Source organism: Cuculus canorus, chromosome 21 (genome assembly GCF_017976375.1).
Source record: "Cuculus canorus isolate bCucCan1 chromosome 21, bCucCan1.pri, whole genome shotgun sequence".
NCBI classification, from domain to species: Eukaryota; Metazoa; Chordata; class Aves; order Cuculiformes; family Cuculidae; genus Cuculus; species Cuculus canorus.
In genome coordinates this window covers 5119267-5145948 of record NC_071421.1, presented here as the reverse complement: position 1 = coordinate 5145948, position 26682 = coordinate 5119267, and the positions used below count along the sequence as shown (strand labels likewise).

At 45.6% G+C, this 26682-nt stretch overlaps 1 protein-coding gene across 1 annotated transcript; it reads right to left on the bottom strand.

The window, feature by feature from the left end:
• Window positions 1-8443: 8443 nt before the first annotated feature.
• Window positions 8444-13948, bottom strand: TARDBP (TAR DNA binding protein). The gene is made up of 6 exons (XM_009562351.2): window positions 13766-13948; window positions 13321-13569; window positions 12123-12286; window positions 11097-11237; window positions 10331-10501; window positions 8444-9956 (listed from the first exon to the last, which is right to left on the bottom strand). Exons 2-6 carry the CDS (start codon window positions 13556-13558, stop codon window positions 9426-9428), a joined length of 1245 nt encoding a protein of 414 aa, XP_009560646.1. The 5' UTR covers window positions 13559-13569; window positions 13766-13948; the 3' UTR covers window positions 8444-9425.
• Window positions 13949-26682: the final 12734 nt, after the last annotated feature.

Below are 26682 nucleotides of genomic sequence, written 5' to 3'. Positions count from 1 at the left end.
GTTAAAACACCCAAAACCCCCCAATTTGGCCCATTCTTTGGAAAGACTTTGTCTGCAAAAAATGAGACACAGGCTGCAGTTGTAACTATTACTGTCATAACCGATCTCCAGGGTCCAAGCAAGTGGTTTTATTTTAGGAACCAGTTTTCCCAGAGTCAGGAGGTAGGTGTTCAGACCACAGCCATCCTGGGCTGGTTCTGTCAGCGCAGCCTGGCTGCACGCAGGTCACTGCACACCCTCGGTGTGAGACCCACAGCGAGTCACCGTTTCCCTTTTATCCCCAGTAGTTGTAGATCTGTGTTCATGTGAGCGAAACAATGTGGAGAAAGGGCAGAGAAAGGGCGTGTTCCCCTAAAAGCCTTTAGCAAGTAAGGAATTCACTCCTAAGGGGAATGTTGGTTTCCCTGCTCGCTGCAGCGTTGCCGTGTCCCGGTCCTGAAGCACCACCCCATGGCCACATCGCACCGGTGCAGGCGGAGCATCTCCTGGGCTTCCACCGCTCTCTCCTGGCACCTCGGGGCTGGGCGCCCTCGGGGACTTCATTTCTCAGGGATTAAACATGCAGACGCCTTTTCTTGTTAACAAGTTCTGCTGTTCACATACTGTAATGATGAGGTGTATTCGGCACCCTGAGTTTCTTAACAATTCCCTTTCTTTGATAGCCTTCCCAAAAAACTGTGTTTCTATGTGCATATGCCCACGTTGATGCTCTTTGAACGCTGCTGCTGAGCAATTTGCTTGTAATTATCTTGGAAGAAAAGAATCGTTTTGTGAAAGATGTCACAAGATCAACGTAGCGAGAATTTTTAATGTTCTTTCATTTGTTATTACATCTCTCCGGGGAAGTTAAAACTGAAATACTTGGTCATTCCAGCTGAATGCCGCATTTGAGACTTATTACTTAGTAACACCCTGCTTCCCAGCATGGGGGCTTGGGAGATGCTCCGGTCCACGTGTGCTTACAGCAGAGTTTTAAAGTTGCAATTAAGTGACTGTGCTTTAGGAAGGCACAGGCTTACCTCAATGGTTATTTTATAGTCCATCTGATCGGAGAGCAGCAGTAGAAACCTCAAATCACAGAATCATTAAGGTTGGAAAAGACCTCTCAGCTCATCCAGTCCAACCATCAGCCCAACCCCACCGTGCCCAGTAAACTGTGTCCCAAAGTGCCACGGCTACACCCCGTTTGAACCCCTCCAAGGATGGACGCTCCCCCGCTGCCCTGGGCAGCCTCTGCCAGTGCTTCACCACTCTTCCAGTAAAGAATTTTTTCCCAATATTCAGTCTAAATCCCTGGAGCAACTTGAGGCCGTTCCCTCTTGTCCTATCCCTTGTTCCTTGAGAGAAGAACCCAGCACTCACCTCACCACAAATTCCTTTCAGGGAGCTGCAGAGAGTGATGAAGACTCCCCTCAGACTCTTTTCTCCAGACTAAACAGCTCCAGGTCGCTCAGCTGCTTCTCATAACCCCTGTGCTTCAGACCCTTCCCCGGCTCCGTTCCTCTTCCCTAAATGCCCTCCAGCCCCTCGACGTCTGTCTTGTAGTGAGGGGCCTAAAACTGAACCAAGGACAGGGTTAGCGTTCAGCTGCAAACGGTAGGAAAGCCGCGTGCGTGTGGATATAGACAAAGGCAGCCTGTATTCCCTGTTGTCCTTGAGGTGCACCGACCTGCACTGTGTGCCTTTGTTGCTGGTGACAAGGTGTGAGCGGTGGAACTGCTGCACAACAAATGCAAATTAGCCTCCAGATTCCAGCAAGTTTCACTCTCCCTCACAATCCCAGCCTTCAACTCTGGCCTCCGTTAGCACCCATGTTTAGACACGGATGACAATGGCATAGGGATTATTTTCCTTTTCCTTCTCTAAAAGCAGTGCAGCAGAGAAGTATATGTAGTAAAGACTTTGTAAGCAAATAATCTATTGGTTTTCCCTTATGAATGAGCAAATAAATGTGTAACTGAGGTTTCTCTGTAACTAACACTGTGGAATTAATTTGACCTTTTATTTCTAGTCATGCTTCTTGAAGAACTAAAATGCTGTGAAGTCTTTTGCAGTGGAATGTCAAAAGGATGCTCCTTGGAACAAATCAGCTGCCAAACGCACCTGTAAGTCAGCACTAGTATTTATGAATTTGAAAACTTCTGTGTAAATATTTAAAACCTCGGGTTTATAAAACAACAATAGAAGTCGCAGTATGAGAAACATTTTCATCTGTTTGCTAACTATTCTATTTCTTCTCAAAGTGCATATAGTCTTTGTAAGTTGGAAGATGTTTCAATTTCTGCTTTAAAATCTGTAAAAACCACCAAAGGCTGCTTAACAAAAGAAAAGGAAGTATGGTAGTGCCCTTTGGAACAGCATTCCTTCTCCCAAGTTTTATGTAAGTAGGAGAAGCAGCAGCACAGGAGAACACTGTACTACCTGTACTCAAACAGCGCTGGTACAATTGATCTGTAATTATATATCTGTAATTATATATCTGTAATTATCCTCTGTTCATTAGTACCTGGGTGGATTTCCTGCGTGCCTTACATCGACAGGCCTGCAACGGTCAGCAGGGCAGAGGCCGCTCGCTTGGGGAAGCGTTAGTTGCAGCATTAAGGACGTGGGCAAAAGGATGCTGAAGGGCACCCGGGGCAGGCTTCACTACCAGTTGATGAGGGTTCGTTCTGAACTTCCCATCACATCACCGCCTCCAGGTGACTCTGGTATTTGAAACAGCAGGTGCTGCAGTGGCTGTTTAACAAGGAAGAGCAAACCCAAACCTAACGCTGTTACAGTAACCACTCTGTGTGCCTGACACTCCCTGTAGTTATTAATAGCGGCCTCCTATTTATCTGTGAAATCGTTACTATTTTATCTGCCTGGGTCTGGCCCGTGCTCCCTGCTGCTGCGGGCATTGCAGAGCAGTGCCAGAAACATGGTTTATTCCCCTTGAGGATAGTAAAAAGCTGAACTTTTGGTTCATTCCAGCTCTCTTTGGGAGAATGTCGTTCCATAAATAACTGAATTGTTGTTGCTTTTAAACTGCTTGGTATTGCTTCTGATAGAAACGCTGACCCCGACTCCAGAAGCATTTGTGAGGGGAAAAGCCACTGGATGCCCTCAGTGCAGGGTCTGGGGGTGGGTTTTTGGTTTTGAACTGCTAAATTAAGTTACTCTGTAAAATTACTCCGGCTTCAAGAGAGTCGGAGGAGAAACATATTACAGTGCAAAAGCGTAATTGTTCCTCTTATCTTTTAGATTAGAATATCCATCTATTCCAATTACCTTAATTTGCATTCAGAACAAATACTCTTATTTCTCTCTGCCCAGATTCCTAAGCAAAACCGTCTCTCTTGATTACAGAACTTTTCCAGAGGATGTGTGCAATACTGACTAATGAAAATTGTACTCTAAATCAAATATTCATTTGCAAGCAATTTTACCATTCTCAAACTCTCTAGGAATTACATTTAGAATCATTAACTTAATTTAATCCATACACACATAATAATTCAGTGTCCAAATCTTAAAATGTTTAACATTTATGGTTGCGTTCATTGTTTTACAGTTGGTGGAACCGTGGAGGGTGGCTGTGGAGGAAGGCGAGCCGAGCCCGCAGCATTTCCCAGGCAAGTGATGTTAATTACAGAGCAGAGAGGATTAGGAGGTCGTTTAGTTTTGTGTGACAACTGGGTTCCAGCAGCTGCCACTGGTGCAGTCGATCAAAGAAACCCCTCTGCTCTGATGATTACATTGGGGATTTGGAATAAATGCTCATTTATTTTGTTTGGAAGAAGCCCAGGCAGAAAACATTTTCATTCATGAAGGTTATAAAAATGATCTTGTCAACCTTGACAGTGATATTGCTTTGGTCCAACTGGTACAGAAAGTCTCAATTAATACCAATCCCACACCCATTTTTTTTTACCAGGGAAAGATTGATTTCCGATGAGGGAGAACCAAGACGAGGAGCTATTCTGTTCTGCTGCTGTACGGAGTCTGTCAGCAAGGAAGAGCACCCGGCTGTGTAGGGAAACTGGGGAAGTTCCACTAGACTGGAGGCTGGCTGATGTTGTGCCCATATACAAGAAGGGTTGCAGAGAGGATCCGGGGAACTACAGGCCTGTCAGTCTCACCTCAGTGCCAGGGAAAGTCATGGAACAGGTAATCTTGAGTGCTATCATGAAGCACACGCAAGAGAACCGGGTGATCAGGCCCAGTCAACATGGGTTTACAAAAGGCAGATCTTGCCAAACTAACCTGATCACCATCTATGACAAAATCACTCAACTACTGGATGGGGGAAAGGCTGTGGATGTAGTCTTCTTGGACTTCAGTAAAGCCTTTGACACAGTTTCTCACAGCATTCTGCTTCAGAAACTGTCAGCCTCTGGCCTGGACAGGCGCACACTCTCCTGGGTTGAAAACTGGTTGGATGGCCGGGCCCAGAGAGTGGTGGTCAATGGAGTTAACTCCAGCTGGAGGCCAGTTACAAGTGGGGTTCCTCAGGGCTCAGTACTGGGTCCAGCTCTGTTCAATGTCTTTATCAATGACCTGGATGAAGGCATTGAGTGCACCCTCAGCAAGTTTGCAGATGACACTAAGCTGGGAGGAAGTGTCGACCTGCTGGAGGGTAGGGAGGCTCTGCAAAGGGATCTGAACAGGCTGGACTGCTGGGCCGAGACCAATGGGATGAGGTTTAACAAGACCAAATGCCGGGTCCTGCACTTGGGGCACAACAACCCTATGCAGCGCTACAGACTGGGGGAAGAATGGCTGGAGAGCTGCACGGAAGAGAAGGACCTGGGGGTGCTGGTTGACAGCCGACTGAACATGAGCCAGCAGTGTGCCCAGGTGGCCAAGAAGGCCAATGGCATCTTGGCTTGTATCAGAAATGGGGTCACCAGCAGGGCCAGGGAGGTTATTCTCCCTCTGTACTCGGCACTGGTGAGACCGCACCTCGAATACTGTGTTCAGTTCTGGGCCCCTCACCACAAGAAGGATGTTGAGGCTCTGGAGCGTGTCCAGAGAAGAGCAACAAAGCTGGTGAGGGGGCTGGAGAACAAGTCTTATGAGGAGCGGCTGAGAGAGCTGGGGTTGTTTAGCCTTGAGAAGAGGAGGCTGAGGGGAGACCTTATTACTCTCTACAACTACCTGAAAGGAGGTTGTGGAGAGGAGGGAGCTGGCCTCTTCTCCCAAGTGACAGGGGACAGGACTAGAGGGAATGGCCTGAAGCTCCGTCAGGGGAGGTTCAGGTTGGATATCAGAAAAAAATTCTTCACAGTAAGAGTCATTGGGTACTGGAACAGCTGCCCAGGGAGGTGGTCGAGTCGCCTTCCCTGGAGGTGTTTAAGGAACGGGTGGATGAAGTACTTAGGGACATGGTTTAGGGAGTGTTAGGAACGGTTGGACTCGATGATCCAATGGGTCCTTTCCAACCTTGTGATTCTGTGATTCTGTGATTCTGTGAAACGCACCAGTTAATGGCGAACCCTCCTGGCAAGAGCAAAGGGGCTGCGGGTGGAGCTGAGGGGCCTGTTGCACTGGTCCTCTCTGGTGCCGAGATCAGCAAGCGGGGGCTGTTGGCACTGTTTGCGCTCAGGGGCTGTACAGGAGGCCCCAGCCTTGGAACAAAAGTGTTATTTTAAATACATCTTAAAAGACTCTTACTTGTAATTTCTACCAGCTATTACTTAGATGACATTAACAGGTATTTAAATACTTAGAATTTCTAACAACTCAGTCCTTGATGTTTATTAAGCTTACCGGTTCCATTAATAAAAAGACAAAACTTTAATATCCAAAGACAGTATTAATTCTGTTTTTCTGTCCTAGCAGCCATTGAGAAATCTTTAGATTTACACTATTGCCATCTGCCTAAAGGCATTACTCTAATAATTGAAGTCTACTTTGTTTTCTCTTAACTAGGGCTGTAGCTTCGTGCAGGAGTGCAGCTGTTGAACGCATGTGCACCCGGGGACAGCCTGCAGAGCATCCAGGTACCACACACAGCTCCTGTGCACACAGGTAGCCAAGAACCCCAGCAGCACGCTGGGCTTGGGGGGCATTTCCATGCAATGTGCCACTGTAGCCCCTGCAGGAAGAGCTGTGCAGACTGCCCTCAACGTCCCTGTCGTCAACTGCACAAACTGCTTTTCTTAACATAATTTTAGGAAGAATAAGCTCTCACATTCTGATTTGTAATCTCAGTACGTGTTCAGCTGAGGAAATATTCTCAGAACTCATTAGAAACAATGTTATGAAAAACAGTTTAACCACAACATATCCCCTTAGAGTTACACAAACTCTCTTTCTTGCCTCTTGCATTCCACCCTTAGTATTATAGAATGACTGAAGGGTTTGGGTTGGAAGGGACCTCAAAGCCCATCCAGTCCCAACCCCTGCCAGGGCAGGGACACCTCCCACTGGATCAGGGGCTCCGAGCCCCATCCAACCTGGCCTGGAACATCTCCAGGGATGGGGCAGCCACCGCTGCTCTGGGCACCCTGGGCCAGGGCCTCCCCACCCACAGTGTGAAGAATTTCTTCCCCATATCTAAATGTTGCGCTTTCTAAAACAACCGAAAGTGAAATCTCTCTTAAAAACCACACAAGACTCCAAATGCTTCGGTGTTCTTTTCAACCGCAGTTTATTTACTCACGTGTAAACACTGGAGTACGGAAAGCAGTTAGAAAATGGTACTAAAACTTGAGAATTAGAATCTAAGATTATCAGGGATTTTGTTTGAGGATGAAGGAAGGCTAAAATAATCAGCAAAGAGTACTCAGTGCTGCCAGCCAGCCTGTGAAAACCTAAACTTGGACAACTTAAACAAAACGAAAGCCATGCTCATTACAAAAACTTACCATGCAGCTCCTTGCAGGGGTCACAGTTACTCTTTGGTGGTCCAACAATACCATTTTTAAGTGTTACTCAGCAGCAGTAGCTGGCAATAGCGCAAGTGCTAAAAACGCAAAATTCACAGAGGGTAGAGTTTGGAGATTATTCCAACAGGTGCAGGAAAATAAATGTAAGCAAAGTTTTGCAGTGGGTTGTGAACAACACAAGTGGGAGACTCCTCCTCAGCCTGCATGTTTAGAACCCCGCTTCAAACCTTCCAGGATGCACACCGAGCCCCAGCTGAAGTTTTAACACTGCAAATGGAAAACTAAGGGCAGTGCAGTTTTGTCCGCTATTGAGTGGTCTGTTCACAAGCCTCAACAGAACATGCAGGAACAGAGCTGTAACTTGAAAAGTTACACAGGTTAAAACCTGATCTCCATCTTCAGAGCACTCAGAACTACAGCACAGCACTACGGTGCATAAAAAATGTGGCTCAAGCTTCAGTGAGTTTCCAGTGTCAGTATAGATTAAAGAACTCAAGCTCCTACCACGAGTGGAAACTATCTTCCACCAGTTTCTCCTGCAACATCCTGCTCTTTGTGAAGCTGCCGCCTCCTAGCTGACACTTTTGCATCTGTAATAAACTAAGCTTTTCACACTGACTTCCCTCCAAGTCTATGTACTTTCAATGATGCTTCATTGGGCTGAGTCCTGTGCCTCATTCTAAACATGAGTTTAGTGCTTTCTTCTGGGCTGGAAGCATTCCAGAACTCTACGTCCCATGAGTGGACTGGTCTAAAAACATGTTAAAAACCACCATCCCTGAAGGATGGAAATACAACTTGAAATACACCTCGGTGTTTGTCTCCCCCAACTCCCTCTGATGAGGAAAATCCAATTCCCATAAGAATAAGTAACGCTCTCTGGCACAGATGTGATCTGGAGGGAACTGCTTACCATTGGCGGTGCGGACACCCAACTGTGTGGGAACTGGACTTTAAGAATCTACTGCACAGTGCAAAATACAGTGGGTTAAAGGTGGGTGTCGGGTACCGATACGTGATGAGCGGTGGCTCCGTTTGAGGTGGCAACTTTTAGAGCATGCTTATCTGCAACAAACCGAATTACTGCAAAAAAGCTTTAAAGTTCATCTCAAAAGGGTAAAATTAACAAACTGCTATGAATTCTTTGCATTCAGGGCTGCAAAACAAAGACACATATTACTTAAATCAGTTTTATTTAAGAATTTCCTACAGTGACAAGTCTTATAAAAAGCATCCAAACACGAAACAGCAGCAAACAGCATTCTTATGGATATCTTACAGACAGTGAACTTCCACCCTTAGGAGGCACGCTGAGCTCGCCGGTGATGTCTGCAAAGCACGCCACAAGCTCAATGTTCTCATCACAACCCCCACCATCTTCGATTCACATTGCCACACTTACAGATCATAAACAGAAAAGAACACACGCCATACAGCATTCACAGCAGTTGACAGAAGGGAAAAAAAATACAAATATTCATTTCACGTAACACATTCAACTACTTGATAACTAGGTATAAAACCCACTTTAAGTCTTTCCACATGTGGATGTCCTTCGAATGCAATAAACACTCGTACTTTATTTGCTATCATTGCTCTCCGCACACTCTCTCACCAAAGCCACAGGATTGAGAGACATCTCGCCAAGTAAAATAAAATCCCATAATGCACCACCAGGTCTCTGCATGCGCTCGCTCCTTTTTCTCGCACATACCAGCCCTCTCATGCCTCGGCACCACCAGCAATCCCACACAAGGTTTCAAAAGTTCAAACAGCCTTCTGGTTCCATCTCACAGCCTTGCGTTCATAGCGTTGATACGACTCCATGAAATAAAGAGTAGCGGATAAAAATGGAACACCCACCGTCTAAGACGCAGCGTATGCGGTGTGATGAAGTATTCTTGGATGAGAAAGCATGTAGACAGAAGTATTCCTAAGGCAGAATATTTACAGCACTGCTTTCAATGAAGTGCTTCTTCCATACACATTTGAAATGAGATGAACTGCGGAGATTAAATGAAGCCTTCGTATCGTACTTTAGTATGGAGGGGAGACAGTGTTAAAAAAAAACACAAACAGAACAAAAACGACACTGTGTTCTCCAACTGGGGCGCTTGGAGAGTCTTATGGTGGGACCAAATTAAAAACAAGAGGGAGAGAATGCTGTTTCTGACCAATGGTTTCCATTTTGAACATGCAAAGAATTCAGGTAGGCAGGAAACAAAGGATAAAGTATTACAGAAGAAACCCTATTGACTGTAGTGTTAGTTTACCTATCAGGCAAACAGCAGTCCGCTTCCAAACATTCCGTATCCCAACAAGATATATAACAAAACCTAGAAAATTCCTTTTACCTTTCTTTTCTTTTTCATTTTTTTCTTTTTTTTTTTTTTTTTTAAAAAAAAAAGGAAATGTCAAAAATACTGCTGCATATACTGCACACCAAACAAACCGATCTGGAAAACTTTAGTATATAGGTAATTTACAGATACTTACCAGGAGTTAGAAAAATCTGATCTCCCACCACAGAGTCAGTATCAGAGCCCACTGCGTCTACATTCCCCAGCCTGACGACTTGGAATCCATGCTTGAACCAAAGCCTCCGTTAAACCCACTGCTGGAGCCGGCGTTGGAGGCCGAACCCCAACTTATCGCTGCCCCAGAGTTGGAGCCACCGTAGGAATTGTTTCCTGAGCTAAAGCCCTGGTTCTGCTCCCGCTGCATGTTGCCCTGCGGCTGGTTGTTTCCCGAGGGCCCCGACTGGTTCTGCTGACTGGCCAGCATGCCCATCATCCCCCAGCTGCTCTGCAGCGCTGCCTGTGCCGCTGCCATCATGGCAGGGTTGATGCTAAAGGCTCCGAAGTTCATGCCCCCTCCCATGTTACTGCCCTGGTTGTTCCCCAGTCCTCCCCCGCCTCCTCTGCTGTTGCCAAACCCCCCCTGGTTCCCAAAGCCTCCCGGATTACCACCAAATCTTCCACCTCTCTCTAACTGTCTATTGCTATTGTGCTTAGGCTCAGCATTGGATATATGTACGCTGATTCCTTTAATGATCAAGTCCTCTCCACAAAGAGACTGGGCAACCTATAAGAAATAAGGGATGGATTAAAAAAAGCAGTCTAACATAACTTAAATTTTAGTAGTATAAGACAAACAAACCCTGCATGATTCTGAGCAGATATTTAACCTGCAAAGGAAGCATATGCATATTCTCAATCTGATTTGAAGCGTTTTTCCCTTCGCGTTCACTACTACACTAACACAGCACTAAACCCATCTGTACAAAAGCTTCTGGAAAGTGTGACCTCAGACAAGTCAGTAAATGAAGGCAAGCCAATACCACTGGGATTCTCGGAACAGTGGACAACTAAGTGTTCCATGTGTACTTCCAGAAATAATTATTAAGCTACTGAAATGCACGCTGTCTAAATATGGATTTGAGGTATTTTAAGACGTACCTGATCATCTGCAAACGTAACAAAAGCAAAAGCTCGGAAGGGTTTAGGAATGAAGACATCTACCACTTCTCCATACTGGGCAAAGAACTGTCGGAGCTCATCTGCTGTCATGTCCTCAGTGCAGCGCCCAACAAACACCTTTCTGCTACGCAAAGGTTCGTCAGGACTTTGCTGGAGAGAATCGGAGAGAGAAACATAAAAGACAAAAATCACAACTGTCCTTGAGAATTGAGCTACATTCTGATCAAGGCCCTTTCCACTCTTACCTATTCTAAGAAGTGGAGATCAAAAGAGTTTGTGATTGTAAGTTAAAGACTTAAAATACAAAAAGCGCTGTAGAAGGACCCTTTCTTTTTGGCAATAACTGCATACATGCAGGAAATTTACAGACAGAAGCTTCAGGTTCAGTTTTGGATTCAAGGGCTCATTCTGATCGTCACTAGGATAGTAATTCCGTCAGCTTTATTCTCTATTTATTCATGCAGCAGACAAATCAAGCAGGTACTGCTGGACATTAAACCACAGTATTTTCAGACTTCCAGCTGTACTGAACTCCCCCACGTACCCATTTTCCCAACACTTCTTGCTCACCCACCTCCTCCCTACTTTCCCTCCTTGTTCTCCCTTGTCCCATCCATTCATAGACTGAAAAGCCACATCCAGGAGTGGATCATCAATCTGTACAACCGCTCCCCTAACGCAGCTACTGAAGAAACGCACTTCAAGTGTCTGGTGAAAGTAAAACCAGTAATAAATAGAGAAGTACCTTAGAATTGGGAAGTTTACAGTCACACCATCGTCCGTCTATCATGTGCCGCTGAGACATGACTTTCACCTGGGTTTCATAATCCGTAAACCGAACAAAACCAAAACCTTTTGAGTGGCCAGTTTTGATATCCTTCTTCACCTAAGACAAGAAAAAAATGAGACTTTTAACAAGTGTTATTTCGTTACACGCAAACTAACATAGTCAAAGCAGGGGCCTATGACACCTACAGATTAAAATCATTCACTTGCCTTGAGGCCAAGTGTAACCAAACTGGGATAGAATTATTTTGTAATAGTGTGATGGCACAGCCAGACCAGCTGTAGAAGCAACATGGCCACCGAAGGGGAACGCACAGGCAGCTATAGACAGGATGCACGTAAACTGCGAAATAATCAAGAGCAGACATGTATCAGGATCAGGAGATCCCAGTTCTGGGAGGATACAAGCATCACGCGTGAGGACAGAAGAAAATCGAAGCAGGTTTGTCTTATGCCATCAAAGAACCCTTGTGCTGGGCCATCTTGGCAGCCAAGGGCACCGAGGTCCCCAGCATCTGGGTCATTCAGGCAGCACGAGGCCCAGTACTGTGCACGCAACTGATGCAGGATATACTGCAGGCAGTGACCACACAAAAGTAATCACTGTTTACTGAGTGAATCCTGTTACTGAGTGAATTTAGTGAAATTCTGTTTGAGAGTTTGTCGGTCCAATCAACACTCCCGCCACAGCAACCTCCAATTCCTTAACACACACACATACTCAGCGACAGCAATCAGTAACGGTAATATGAATTAGAAAGCTCTTACATATATTGTACTCTGCATAAATTACCACTCCCAAATATCCCTGTCCATCTGTAACTACACAAGCCTCCGGCTACAAAGCTCATGGAACAAAATACATCCTAGGAAGAGACTCGGCTTCAGATATTTGAGTTTATATGGCTCACTGTCTCTACCAGTTTGTCACAAGACCAACTTCTACCTAATGCCCCTCTTTGCTGGAGCTGTGAAAGGATTTTACCTGCACCATCAGAACTTCTCCAAACGTACTGAAATATTCCTTTAAGTCTTGTTCAGTGGTCTTCCAGGGAAGACCCAGGACTATTAAATCCGAAGTCTTCTGTACTGCTCGTTTCACTTTCACAGCTGATGATGCGTCCGTTTCATCCATTTTTCTCTTATTGTCTGTGAATAAAGAAGTACGTTAGACATCATCCTCCTCTCTGGAAACTCCTTCCACTGTGAACTGAATGGTATAAAATCAGGTACTATAATAAGTACAGACAGCAGCAGACACGCCAGCTGCTGGGAGCTCGTTACAGTACATATCTGACTGCCTACCTACATGTACAGGGAGAGGAGAAATGAAAGTCTGTATTTGAATCCTTCTCCAAAATGCAATATGACTCAGTTAGTTCTGCATTAGTTTGCTGAAGTACTGTCTAGTAACATAAGGATGTGGAGAAGACAGGAATTTTTAACAGTATTCCCTCAGCAATTTACTCCCTTCCCTTTCTTGAGGGGGTTGTGGGTGGTCAGGCTCCTCTTTCCCAAAGTGAAGGGGCTGGAGAACAAGTCTTACAAGGAGCAGCCAAGGGAACTGGGGTTGTTTAGCCTGGAGAAAAGGAAGCTGAGGGGACACCTTATCTGAGGGGACACTGCCTACAACTGCCTGAAAGGAGGTGGTAGCAAGGTGGGCACTGGGCTCTTCTGCCAAGAAACACAAGACAGGATGAGAAGGAATGGCTTCAGCTTATGCCAGAGGAGGCTTAGATTGGACATTTGGAAAAATTTCTTCACTGAAAGGGCTCTCATAAACTAGAACAGCTGCCCAAGGAGGTGCTGGAGTCCCCATCCTTGGAGGGGTTTAAAATCACAGAATCATCAAATCACTAAACTGGAAAAGACCGTTGATCATCAAGCCCAACCATACCTGACCAGTACCAAATAGTATCCCTAGGCACTTCATCTACCTGTCTTTTATAAACACCTCCACAGAAAAGATGGGTGCACGTGGTGCTGAGGGATATGGTTCAGTAGTGGACAGGTATGGTTGGACTCAATGATCTCAAAGCTCTTTTCCAACCTAGTGATTCTATGATGCTATGAAATACACACATGTATAAATATACGTCTACTTCTTGTATCAGATCAGCGGTGACCCACAGGCACCTCCTGACCAAAGAGCCGAACTCAGAGGGCAGGAAGAAGCCCCCCACCTTTGGGGTAGTTGACGACATAGACAAGGTTTCCCCAGCCAGCCTCGGGTGCATGCAGGATGCCCTCCACGAGCCGCACGCCCCGCATGCACTGGGACACGGGGTTCCTGTAGCGCAGCCCGCAGGCCCCGGGGAACTGCGCCGTGACAGTGGAGAGCAGCACGGTGCCGTCGTCCTCCGATGGGATCTCGATGGGCTCATCGTTCTCATCCTCCGTCACGCGGATGTACTCCGACATCTCGGCGGGTCCTGCGGGGCGAGGGAAGCGGCGGTCACTGCTCGGGCCCTTCGCTCCATGCCCACGCAGCCCCCTCCGCCCTCCCCGTGGGAATGGTTCGCCTCGCTACCCTGCGGCACCCCCCGTCCTTTCACCTCCGCTGGTGGGAATGGTTCGCCCCACCGCCGCCCGGGCCCAATGCCCCCGGCCCGAGCGCGGCCCGCTCACCGGCCACGGGAGGGAACGGCGCCTCCGCGAGCCCCTCGGCGCCACCGGGAACACGTTGGCACCACCGGGAACCCCTCAGCGCCGCCGCGAGCCCCTCAGCGGCCGCGGGAACCCCTGAATCTCTCAGCGCCGCCGCCGCGTTCCGTCGCCGCCGCACAAAATGGCGGCCAAGCCCACCTCAGAGGCCGCGCCGGGTGGGCCGAACCATTCTCACTGGTATGGGGGAGGTTGTATTGCAAGACAGCGAGTCCCGCCGCATTTCCCTCTCACCACGTGTCCCGCCTCCCCCCCCGCCTCGCCCGCAAATCGGCGCGTCCAGCGCTGAGCCAGGCTGTGCGGGGTGCGCGGGGGCAGCAGCGGGCGGAAGAACCGCTCCTCGCCACGCTCCCCCCCGCGGCGGCGCTGTGGTACCGGCCGTACCGCGCGTGCGCGAGGGGAGCGCGGGAGCAGCCGGGGCGGGACCACATCGCGGGTGTGGGGGGGGGAACGGAGGGGCACTGGGTGGGCAAAGGGGGATGTGGTGATTTAAGGTAAAGTTTCATTTAAGTAGTTGTGTTGTTTGAAAGTTAGGCAGCGTGGCCCTCTGAGAACACGACTGGTTTCTTTTTCGAACTGTTTTTCCAGGCACTGTTACATAGAATCACAGAATAGTTTGGGTTGGAAAGGCCCTCAAAGCCCATCCAGTTCCACCCCCTGCCATGGGCAGGGACACCTCCCACTGGATCAGGGGCTCAAGACGCCATCCACCCTGGCCTGGAACCCCTGCAGGGGTGAGGCAGCCACAGCTTCCCTGGACAACCTGGGCCAGGGCCTCACATGGTGAAGAAATTCCTCCTTATGTCCAGCCTAAATCTGCCCCTCTCCAGTTTATACCCGCCTCCCCTCATCCTATCCCCACAGCCTTTGTAAACAGCCCCTCCCCAGCCTTCTTGCAGCCCCTTTCAGGTTCTGGAAGGTCGCTATAAGATCTCCTCGGAGCCTTCTCGAGGCTGAACAACCCCAACTCTGTCAGCCTGTCCTCAGCTGGAAGGTGCTCCAGCCCTCGGATCATCCTTGTAGCCTCCTCTGGACCCGTTCCAACAGCTCCATCTCCTTCTCATGTTGAGGATTCCAGAACTGGACACAATACTCCAGGTGAGGTCTCCCCAGAGAGAAACAGAGGAGCAGAATCCCCTCCCTGCTGGCCACGCTGCTTTGGATGCAGCCCAGGACACGGTTGGTTTCTGGGCTGTGAGCACACGTTGCCAGCTCATGTTGAGCTTCTCAATCACCAGCACCCCAAGTCCTTCTCAAGGCTGCTCTCCATCACATCATTCCCCATCCTGCACTGAAACAGTATGGTCTGTGCTGAGCAGAGGTGTCTTCTCTCATCACCTGTTTGCAGTCTTTGCCCATCACAAACACAAGGTCAGGCAGAGAGCTCTGTCCAAAGCTCCAAATTAGCCAGATTTGGCTAATGTGAAGAGATTTAGCTGCTGTGAAGTTCATAATATCATTAAAATTAGTCCTTGTGACACAATAAGTAGTAGTTATTACAAAAAGTGGAATACTTTTTATTTAAGCTAAAGGAAAGTTATTCTAAGTAGTTGTATTTTTTGAAAGTTAGGCAGAATGTCCTCTTTGAGAGCATGGGGGTTTTTTTTTCAGTGTTTTTCCGGACACATCTTGTGTTCAGTATGGTCTGTGCTCAGCAGATGAGGGGTCTCCACCAGGGAAAAGCCTGCCATGGGTGGTGTTAGGTGTGCCAAAAGCTCTCGCGGTGGGACAGCAGGAGGCACCATGTGCACTATAAGTTCCTGTTTTCATAGAAGATCTCATGAGCAATGCCAGGTATGGCAATCACGGAGCAATGCCGTATCTGAGCATCAGCCTGAAGTGTCCGTGCTTCAGGTTACCTGTAACGCTAGCGCAGGAGGCAAACGCTTTTGCCAAGAGACATGAATGAGTGATACCGGCTGAGGCATGTTGCCACTTGAATAGCATCATTCTGCGCTTGTTAGGAAGGGTTGATCCCGCATGCCTCCATCTGCACATCTCCTGTAGGCATTCCCTGAGGTTCTTGGGAATAACTAGATTAACCAGGCTGACTAACGTAGGCAGTTTCATGGCAGCTCAGTCCTGTATATCATATTGAGTGTCTTAGTCTGACACATTCCCCAGACCCCAATAACTGGTTTGTCACTCAGAACGAATGGCTTTAGTAGTCCTTCCTGATGTTTGGGGTTTTGGGTCCCTTCTCCAACATCTGCTGACCTGCTTGGACCTTTTATAAAACAATTCTGTAGGACTGCTAGAAGTTAAAAAAAAGCTGGTAGTTCTAGTCCTGTCCTTTAACACTGAGTTAGACCAAATCTACCCTTACTTAATGGAACGACATAATGATTCATTCTCATTATACAGTGTTATAAACTTTTGAACTCCAAAGCCATTATGGCTAAGGGACACTCATGTTCTTGCTGCCGCTCTCCAAAAAAATATACGTGCAGAAGACCCCATCTGTGTACCTTTTCCGGAGCTGCAGCCACAGGAAGGACTGCTAGCTGGGCTAGGCTATCGTGCCGAGCCTTCTCTGCTCAGGTACATGACACAAGTCTGTGTGCAAAAGAGCCATGCAGAGAAGGAAAGTAATGTGGCAAGAACATGGTGTTTTCCATCTGGTCTGCTTCCTTTTGTAAGGTTAATCATTTGCTTTCAGTAGCATTACCCTCTAGATAAACACTCCAGTTTTTAATTTTGCAGTGATAATACTATAAAGCTGTAAATTAGTAGCTGTTCTACAGTTTTAATCAATAATTTTCTATCTGGATAATTGCCATTCCACATCTCCATGTTATTTTAGCCTGATACTTTAATAATAAGCTTATCTGGTCCATCAATCACAGTCACATTAGTTGCAGCTCACATCAGACATCTGTAACACAATCAGTTCTCATTACAAGGTATGTATGAACTGGAAGCCACACAAGTTTGTTGTTAGCAGAGCCTGCCATCGTCACAAAGAAAAGTGCACTGCAGAGCTCTAACCAGCTCACCTCTGCGACTTAATTTACGGTGGACTGTACCGTGCTTTTACAGGGAAAATAATTCAGCCTTCTTCCCCTCGTTTCTCCTCATCTGTTCCCCTGTGACTCTCATCCAGTCTGTGAGTTCCCAGTGCCCGTTCAGCTTCACGTTTCTTGCACTGCTCTTGTAAGAAGTAGTAAAAGTAAGTCTTGTTAGTTAGAAAAGATGACCCTGCTGCTAGGAAAGGCTACTCCGGTCCCTTGCATTCATGTATTCTGCTGAATATTTGAGACTCCCGCTTAGGATTTATTCAATTGCAAAAGTGGGCTCCCAGCACCGCTGAAACCCAGCCCATCCATGCCCATATAACTTTAGTCTCAGCCTTATCATTTAATTTCTAAGAGGATCTGACTAGACACAGGGTAACAAGATAAGCTAATGCTCCATGTAGGCGTTCCCCTGGAATTCCTGCATTTCCTAGTCATCCACGATATGCACCCAAACCCAGTTCTGCTGTTGCCAAGTCAGCACTGAGGCAGTCAGCATTGTTTGAACATGCTGTGGAGACCGAGTGGTAATTGCGGCGTGTCAACATTACTTACTGCACTGTTTCAAGTCAAAGCTATAGTTTAGCAATCACCCTATTTGAAGAGGGTGTCGTGGCACTCAGCCAGACTGACCTCTATCTCACAAAGTCTCTGGTGGTTATTTCACTAACGAGCAGCACAAGTATCAACCCTGAACTAGATTTCATGCAGGTAAAAGCTCAGAGAGGCAATGATGCAGCTTGCTGGCTGTAAAACAGAGAGAGAAAGAAGAGCAATTATTCACAACAGAGACTTCTGCCCCAAGAGCTCGCTCCTTAGCTTTGGCAACAAACAAGCTTAGAATTAAACAAACGTTATTATCCGTTTTCTGTAAGATTTGGGATTCTTGCAGTGCTTTCCTTCTGTTACTTTGCATTATGGCGAGATTTAAGCCAAGCAATTAACAGTAGTATTGCTCTTGAAGTAAGTACACCAGTGGGCATACGGCTAGTTAATTCACCAGTTCCCTCCCACTGGCAGTTTGGAGTGCCCATGGGTGCCGACAAATGCGATATCGTGGTACTAGCCATCATGTATATTGACTTAAGTGAGCCCGCAGGCACAAAGCAAACTGCAATACAATAACTATTTGCTGCTCTAGGTTAAGTGTGCTCATGGGTACAAGCAAACTCGGTGTAATGATCAGCTGTTCACCCTCCCAGAAGCACTCGGGATGAAAAGCAACATCAACGGGCATCTAAAATAACTGTGTGATAAAAAAACCTGCACGACTGTGGGTATTGACAATCATGGAGTGCTCGGGCCTGTTTCCGATCATGGTTAGAGCAGTAAAATCAGGAAGATTTAATGAATGATGCCACATTAATATAGTCAGGATCTGGCCAAATTTTGCCAATAGCTAATAAACCCTCTCGCTCACCATTACTCTATGGAAGTCTTTCCCCAGCCCCCAACATCAAGTCTCTCCTGCTTTATTCTGAGTGTGAGGAGGATGATCAGAGTTTCACCTCTCCAGGCATAAAACAAACGTTTCTCTTCAGAAAAGTCTGAGCAACACAGAAACATTAGATCTCTGTTTGTTCTCATTCTAAATACACTTAGCAAGACAACAAAACCCACCTGCTGTTACTGTGCCCTTAAGCAGTCTGTGTCCTTTCCATCTGCCTTACTCTTTCATACCTAAACCCAATCTTCTCTACCACATGCATTGAATAAAGCCCACCTTGAAACCAGTTGCCTGAAGGAGTAAAGACACCCCTCAGTTTATTTCTTTCTCTTAGTAACTTAAAGCCATTTGTGCCTCCAATTAAACAGATGCCATTATCATAGAAAAGGAGGCACTCTTCCTTTGAGGGAACAGGATCAGCAGTATTTCTTTTTTTTCCCCGAGTATAATAATAAAGAATTTGCACACAATAAAAGCAGTATTTTTACAATGCTTGCTTTTCCCCTTTTTTCTTTGAAGGGACTTTCACTAGCCAACAGGGACGTCTGCAGTAATTACTTCCTCCCCAGAAAAAACAACCATGGATAGAGCTTCCCATACCCAAGCAAGTTATCAACATAAAGATTCACTATCACCTAGCAGCCTAAAACCAGCTACTACAGAAGAGCTTCCCTTAAACAAAGTAAGCAGCTTCCACCCATGTAAAATACTTGGAAAGATCACTTAGTGTATAGTTCACACAGTAACACTCCTCCTAATCCCCTTAGTTAGAACAGCATCTAAACCATCATTATAACACCTGAAACATTTCAGGCCATTTTTCCATGATCCTATAAAGCCAGGATTTCAATTACCTCATTTTTAATCCACCTGGGATGGTTTAATCCTGTTTCTTAATGGGGAAGAGTTGCCCTTTTCCTTTTGGTTCAGGTTCTTATTTACTTAACTCTTCCAAAACTGATTAGAATGGTTTTGTTTATCTCTCAGAAAACACAACTGAAAGCAGATGTTTTACATGCTGGGCTCTTGGGAAGACCTGGAAGGGCTCAGAGCCCATTAGTCTGGGTCTTTTCAGCCCTAGTAGGTGTTCTGAATAAATCTTTGACTATATTTCCCTAACTGATACACTGGAAATGCTCGCTGCTGCTAATTGTTTTACCACCAGGCAGTTGTTGAGTGTTAGAGGGATGAGAAACAATCAGAACAGGCAATTAACTTCGCCAATTAGATGGTGAGTCTTTGAAAAGGCTGGGGTCAGCCACCCAGGTGAGGTAGTGTCTTGCCTGCCATTCAACAAACCCAGCCCCAACACACAAAAGGATCGGCTAGGGCAGGAGCTCTGTTGAGGATGGAAAGTGCTGTGTAGAAGCTGGAAACCCACTAGTAGTAGCATAAAGTCCCCTCTGACCTCTGCAGGTATTGCTGGGAAATGTGTGCTGACTTGTGCCTTTGTTTCTGAGCTGTGAACCAGGGTTCAGACCACAACAGTGTGTACTGTGGGACGTCCCCACCCTCTTGTTTGATTGATACTTGTGGGAACTGTCAAATGTTTGCATCTCGTATGCAGAGAATGCAAAATTAACTTCATTCTGTTTTGTTTGGCAGAGTCACATCAAACTATCTGCAAGTCACCTTCCTTGCCTTTCTGGACCATCCACAGCAGAGCCTGGGAAGAATTTCTGCTTGTGATTCTCAGAGGTATTTAGTTGGTTCCCAGAGCTCAGTTCCTGGTGAAGATGTGCCAGGCATCTTCCAATGGAATTTGTTGCCTCTTACAAGGTGCTGGAGCTGTGATTCAGAGGTGTTTTGCTAGATTGTGTAGTGGCTCCTAGCATAGAGGAGCATGAACTTCCATCTGCACAGGTTGCTAGAAACTATAGGGCATAGTCTACAGATTAGAACTGTGCTACAGCTCTAGCTTCAACCCTATAACATTGCAAGCGCTGGTGTTGGACACATCCTAAATATCGAATACTAATATTAGTATTTACACTGGAGGCTGGACATGATCTCCTTCAAAGGCAAAGCTACAGGTGGCTCGGGTAGGATGTAGCAACTGTTCCTGTGAAAACTGGAATAATGTGAAGGACAACTTCAGTAGGATCTCTGCTGTTTGGTTTTCCTACTTTGTTTCTTGCCTTGTCTTTAAGGAGTGAGTGGGAAGGTGGTTTGGGGTAGTTTTTTGCTGGTTTTGAACACTGCTCGCTGAAGCAAGAGCTCAAGTGTAAGACAAAGACAATTTTCAAAATGGTTAGGTTTTACTGCCTGGTGATATTTTTTCAAAGCACATTTACTGAAGATTTATGTAAAATCTATCTTTTGACTACTTAAAATATGTCAAATGGATGTACAGGGCAAAATTTAATGCATATGGGTTTTCATTATTTTAAATCATTTGCAATATAAATGATTTACTATGACATCAGACATTTGTTCTTTGCCTGTCCACCATAAATTGTGGCCCACCCAAATTTCCAGTCTTAGCTATATTTCTGCATTCCCTCCCCCAGTATCTATAATCTTAGTTCTGCGATTCTTCATGTAAATGACTTTCAACTAGGAAAGGAAGAGAACACATAATTTGCCTTAATACAGGTAATTTTGAAAGAGGAGCAGGACCTTTACATGAGAAATACTTGATGGCGGTGGAAAGGGGAGAGCTAATGCTTATAGAACAGAAAGTTATTCTTGATGAGAATGGTGAGAGCTACTGATCAACCAGATGTGACCAAATGGACTTTTTGTGCAGTTGAAACTGCCAGAGGTGATAGACTTCTATCTTTCTCTTTCTGAATTTGGTCTTGTCTCTTTAGTGCCCTTACATTAATAATGCAATTAATCCAACTCTGGCCAGTTAATGTTGTAGGCAACCGTTTGGAAAACTGAGGTATTGGGGTAAGCCAGTTTCCCCAAGGTCATTCTGGAAGTCCATAGTGAAAAATTGGTAATGTGTGACTCCCAGAGTTGTGCTTTCATGGCAGACTTTCTCCTAACAGCGATAGAAATCCTGGAACACTCAGTCTTTGAAAGACCTTGTGGAAAACTGCATTCGTTATCATGTTGTCCTATGACAGTTAGTGGGATACACATCTTTCGACCCATCAATAGCCTATATTTGAAGCTTTCTCATCTCAGTAGTTACTGAAAACTGTTGCTCCCAATAGCTCTTCAGTGTCCTGTACTGCAAGAACGAAATGTCTGAACTCAGCCTGTGTCTGATTTCTACTCAGGAAATTGAATTTCAACAGTAAAATCTGAACCAAACGTATTTTTGCAAACTTCCCCCACCCACACCACTAGCCTTGTCATAACTCCCCTTCAGCTCCGTCACGGGATTTTGCTGTGTTCACAGTGTCATGCATTACTGCTCTTGCATGAAGTTTTAAAAAGATAGTCCAAATTTGACCTGCCTAAAGAGTTGTAGCAATTCTGAGCCATAATAAATGACAGCAACATCCTAAAGGGAATCTTAGTTCCGACATCCAGGCTATCTGCCCAATCCTATAGCTATGAGTGTGCCTAATAATGCCTGTTTATCCGTTTGTTGTCTTTCCCACAGTGCTAGTTCTAAACCAAATAGCAGCTCTGCCAACAATCTGAATCCTGAAATCAGAGCAGCATTAGATGATGTGGTGGACCTGCATGTGCTTGCCTTTGTTCAAGCTTCCAGTGGCTCTACCGTGGTGAGATCCAGTTGAGGAAATCTCACTGTAGTTCTGATTTATGGGTACAAGTGCAGAGGAGAGCCGAAGCTTTTAGTATCTTGGGAAGTAGTTAGGAATTAAGGCCAAAGAAAGGACAGTCAAGTCAATTACATCCTAAAAAAGAAAACTTAAGTGAAAGTCCTGGCTACCGAACTGCTTCTGGGCTGGCAGATGTTCATGGTTTTCTTGGCAGATGCTGCAGAAGGCTAATGGGACCATTTAGAGCCCCTCCCTGACACAGTGGCCTCAGTTTTACACGTTTGAGGGAGGCCTGGTGTGGCTGTGATATTTCAGCATTTTTCCCGAAATGAAGTTTGGGAAAGCACTTACTTATTTGATATCTCTGGTGATCTTTTGTCAGGAATCTCCACTGAACCCAGCACTTCATTCCAGATGTGGTTGAGGGAAGAAAAATCTCATACGAAGTGCAAGGCTGACACCTGGAGGGAACTGCTGAGATGCAGCTAGGGGAGCAGAACAGGGATTCTGCACCACACAGCTCGGGTTGGGAAAGCTCGGAGTGGGTGGGAAGATCCTAGTTTTTGGAACTGCTCATTTCTAGTGAAGGAGTGTTCCAAATATTCTTCTCTCTCCCCTTTTCCAACAGTGAAGAAAAATCTGAATTTCTATTTTGGATTTTCCACATTTATTTTTAGGAGTGGAGAAGAGCATGGAAGCAAACGTTATGTCATCTAGTTATTCTCTTATCTTGCTCAATAAGCAGCTAAAAATAACGCAAGGCTATTTTTTAACTTGGTTGGTTTCAGGTATTGGAATTGCTGCATATCAGACTTCGTGCTGCTTCTCCATTTGGGTTGCCCCATGCTGTTTCTGGAGTACAGGCTTGCAGGGCAATTCCTACTGTCAGCGCTGCAGCTGGAAGGCTTGGCATTATGTACAGCTTGTTCTGTTCACGTCTGGTTCTGCCAGCACCCACGGTGAGGCTTTTCTTGAAGCTGATCCTAATCAAGGAATGCAATGCAGCTTCTGGGACAAAGTCTTCATGCTTCTGGAAGTTTGCTTTCCAGCCTGGCAATTGCCCATTCATAGCACTTACTCAAACCCTTTCAGTAATTTCTCTTCTCTGCCAGGAACAGTTTCAGTATTTGTGAATGCTAGTTTTTCCTTGTTCTAATTTTAGAATATGTTAATAACTGAGTTATTTACTGTGCTGGCATTACCATACACTTAATTTCTCACGAACCCAAAGATTATATGTCCATTACATCTCCTTAATTCTCTTTGTCATTGCCAGTGTGGTTCCAATCATCATAAACTTTGCTTAGCAGTGAATCATTGTTTATGGAAATGGAAGAAAAAAAAATCCCACACAGTTATTTCCAGAACTCTGATATGCAATTCTACTAATCCACTTGCAGCACACCTCCTCAAGTCTCCATATGTCTTCACTGGTGTACCTCAATCCTGATTGACTGCCTATCTTTCCCTTCTGGCCTTCAGGCTCCTCAAATATTGTCAATATTCAGCTCATCCTGATGAGCACACTGAACTGCTCCACACATTCTCCACCCAGACCAGCTTAGTGGGTGAGCCATGGAAAGTCTTGCTCTGTTCTGGGGAGTAGAAGAGAGGCATGTTGCCAACTTTGGTAGCAACACAAGACATTGGGCGCATGCTAAAGGTGCTCCTTTTCAGCCCAGAGACCTGGGAAGTCTCAAGCCATCTCTATGGCTACCGTTTCTTCAGTGCTTCTCACTAACTGTGGCATGGCTCTGCAGAGGCAGGGACATCTTTCCCTGTCCTCCACCCCAACAAAATCGCTGACACTGGATTGTCAGTTATGGTGAATTATACCGGCTCGCTTGTGGTTATTCAGTGATGTAGGCAAATACCAGTTCAAGATCAAGGGTGAACCCTGGCGACTAAACTTGTTTCACTTGTGACTCATTCCAGACTTAAAACCTGGCTCTTGCTGACATTTTATTAACCCAATTTGTCATCCTCCTAACCCCCATTATCCAACCCGGGCAGATTATTTACTTTGAAAAGATGTGTAGATAGCTTCCATGTGAATCATAAGTAGATCCAGGTGCCATTCCAGGGGATGCTACAGCCATGAGATACATGTGCTGGTAAAATAGCTTCTATCTTAGATACTTCAAAACTCTGTGACATTCTCCCTGTTCAGATATCGTCTTGATGCTTGTTCCTGCAAAGCAGCCTGGCACCAGCATGGTAAAATGCCTAAATACCTTCAATCCTGTTTGTGGCCTCACAGAGATCAGCAAAGGTAAACGTAAGCATAAACATAACGTTAAGCACATGTTAAAATATACTCTTGATTTGGAGTTAGAATTGGTGACTACTCCTTCCTAAGCAACTCCTTTTGAATCTTTGCATTTATCCCCAAATAAAGCATTCAAGTCAAGAATTAGCTTGCTGCTTCCAGAGAATTCGTCATTTCCAGTTTGTGAGCTTGAGGAGAGAAATCCAGGAAGCACCAATAAATCCACTTTGACAGCTGTAAAAGGAGTAACCTGTCAGGGTAATACGACTTAATTTTTCAGAGAAAGATCCTTTTTATAGATGAAATAAAATGCCAGCAAAGTCAAATAGCAGGAAGCATTGCACTTAATTGACTCTCAGTAGGACAGAAAGTAAATAAAAAGAAGGGATGGTAAATGATGCAGTTCTACATTTAGCAAAGGAAGTAATAACATACACTGAGGATAATAACATACACTGGGAATCTATGCCCAGCAGCCTGCGTGTGACAAGGGGATGTGTCCTCACGCTAATTTAATGTACGCCTTTTCCCTTGGCCGAACTGAGGTAATAGGAATGGTTGGACTTGATGATCCAAGAGATCTTTTCCAACCTGGTGATTCTATGATGCGGTGAGATTCGCAGAGCTGACATGAGGGGGCAGGCTTACCCGCTGATATCGGGCTAACCGATATCTTGAGTCTCAGGGTCAAGGTCTGGAGCTTTGCCCCTTTTCTGAACAAGAGACCCATCCAGGTTTCATCTTTCCTTTCTCAAAGGGAAGCGTTATTCCTTTAAGTAAGCACAGAGATCTCAGTCCGAATGGGGAGCAAAACCCAGGCTACCAACAGCTATGAAACCTCCCTGTAAAAGCCTGCCCGGCTTAAGGGCCGCTGCTACGCTCCGAGGTTAATAATCAGTTTTAATATTCACTTAGGGGGCCGTAAAAAAAGAATGAAAATTTCCTAATTTGAAAATGGACTTGATTGGCAGCTTTATTATCTCTGTAAGGTGCATGGCATTCCACACAATCAAGTCTTTTTTTTTATAAAATAATCTCACTGCTTAAGTTGTACACGCCACTAATTGCATTTTAATAAGTCTCTTTAAAATCTTTCCATATTTTTTAATATCCTAATATTAGATAAGTGATTGCTGGGGACACTGGAGGGCACTGAAGTTTATAGAAAGAAGAACACCATAATGAAGCTTTATTGGGATGGCATCACCAAACAATTGCTGTGATAGCAACACTCCCAAGCTTGGAAAAGTGCCAGACATTCCCCCCTGGAACTGACTCAGACACTAGCCTCCCTGGCTCAGGACTGACGCAGAAAATGGATGCTTTCTGCCTCATAAAATGGCCTCTTTCCGGCTTGGAAATGACTGAGGAACCATCCACTTTGGGTTTGGAAGGAACTTGGGAACTGGTCTTTCTTCATTGAACAATGACTTTGAAACACACCTTTTGTTTGCTTGATTCTGGCTTGAAACTATAAAAGTGGAGGTTTTTTATTTTAAATTTAGGCAGGGCTAGATAGAAAGAAGAATTTTTTTTTTACCAGCTCTAACCTCAATAGTAGAGAAAGAATTTGGAAAAATATACTATGGTGCGGGGTTCTTAGAATCATGGAATCATAGTATAGTTTGGGTTGGGAAGGATCTTAAAGCCCATCCAGTTCCACCCCTCTGCCATGGGCAGGGACACCTCCCACTGGCTCAGGCTGCCCAAGGCCCATCCAACCTGGCCTTGAACCCCTCCAGGGATGGGGCAGCCACAGCTTCCCTGGGCAACCTGGGCCAGGGCCTCACCACTCTCGTGGTGAAGAAATTCTTCCTAATGTCCAGTCTAAATCTGCCCCTTTCCAGTTTATATTGGATGTCTGCATCTCGCCCACGGAACATGGAGCATTATGCTAGAATACCAATAGCAGTCCAGACTTAATCACTCTAAAATTAAACAAACAAACCACAAAATCATCCCCAAATGACAGTGGGACTGAACTGACAAGCTCCAGATTCAAGCCCCCCGAACTGCAGAGAATTACAAACTCAGATTCAAGCTGGATCCTGCATCTGCATCCCCAGGATCAGCTGTTGTTGCAGTCACAAGCCAGTGGTGCAAGAAGGTGCCCCACAACATTCCATGTGCAGAGTCCAACGTTTTCTGTTGGAAGTCTGCCTTTAGATCTGTGCTGTACTCCCAATACATTTCAATTGTGTTTCTCCAAATTATGACTGTTGGGCAACTAGTGTCACTGGGATAAAGGGACTTTGTTCCCCAAACAGAATGGCAATGCCACATTTTACATAATATCGCATTTTGTCCTCTGTGATTCATCTATTAGGACCTGAGATTAGAAAGTTATTTTGAGAACAACAATGACTTTAATGTATTGCCTGCTGCTATGTGTTTTTTTTCCTTAAATCTCATCATCTGAAATCATAATGTAATAAATCATGATGTCAGCTTAGGTTTAAAAAATTAAG

Bases quoted from the DNA above. Each gene is read 5' to 3' on its own strand.
- TARDBP (XM_009562351.2), bottom strand. From the start codon at position 13,558: ATGTCGGAGTACATCCGCGTGACGGAGGATGAGAACGATGAGCCCATC. The intron at 12,287-13,320 runs GTGGGGGGCTTC...CTTTATTCACAG, and splicing joins TGTCGTCAACTACCCCAAAG to ACAATAAGAGAAAAATGGAT. The intron at 10,502-11,096 runs GTACTTCTCTAT...GATTCTCTCCAG, and splicing joins GTAAACTTCCCAATTCTAAG to CAAAGTCCTGACGAACCTTT.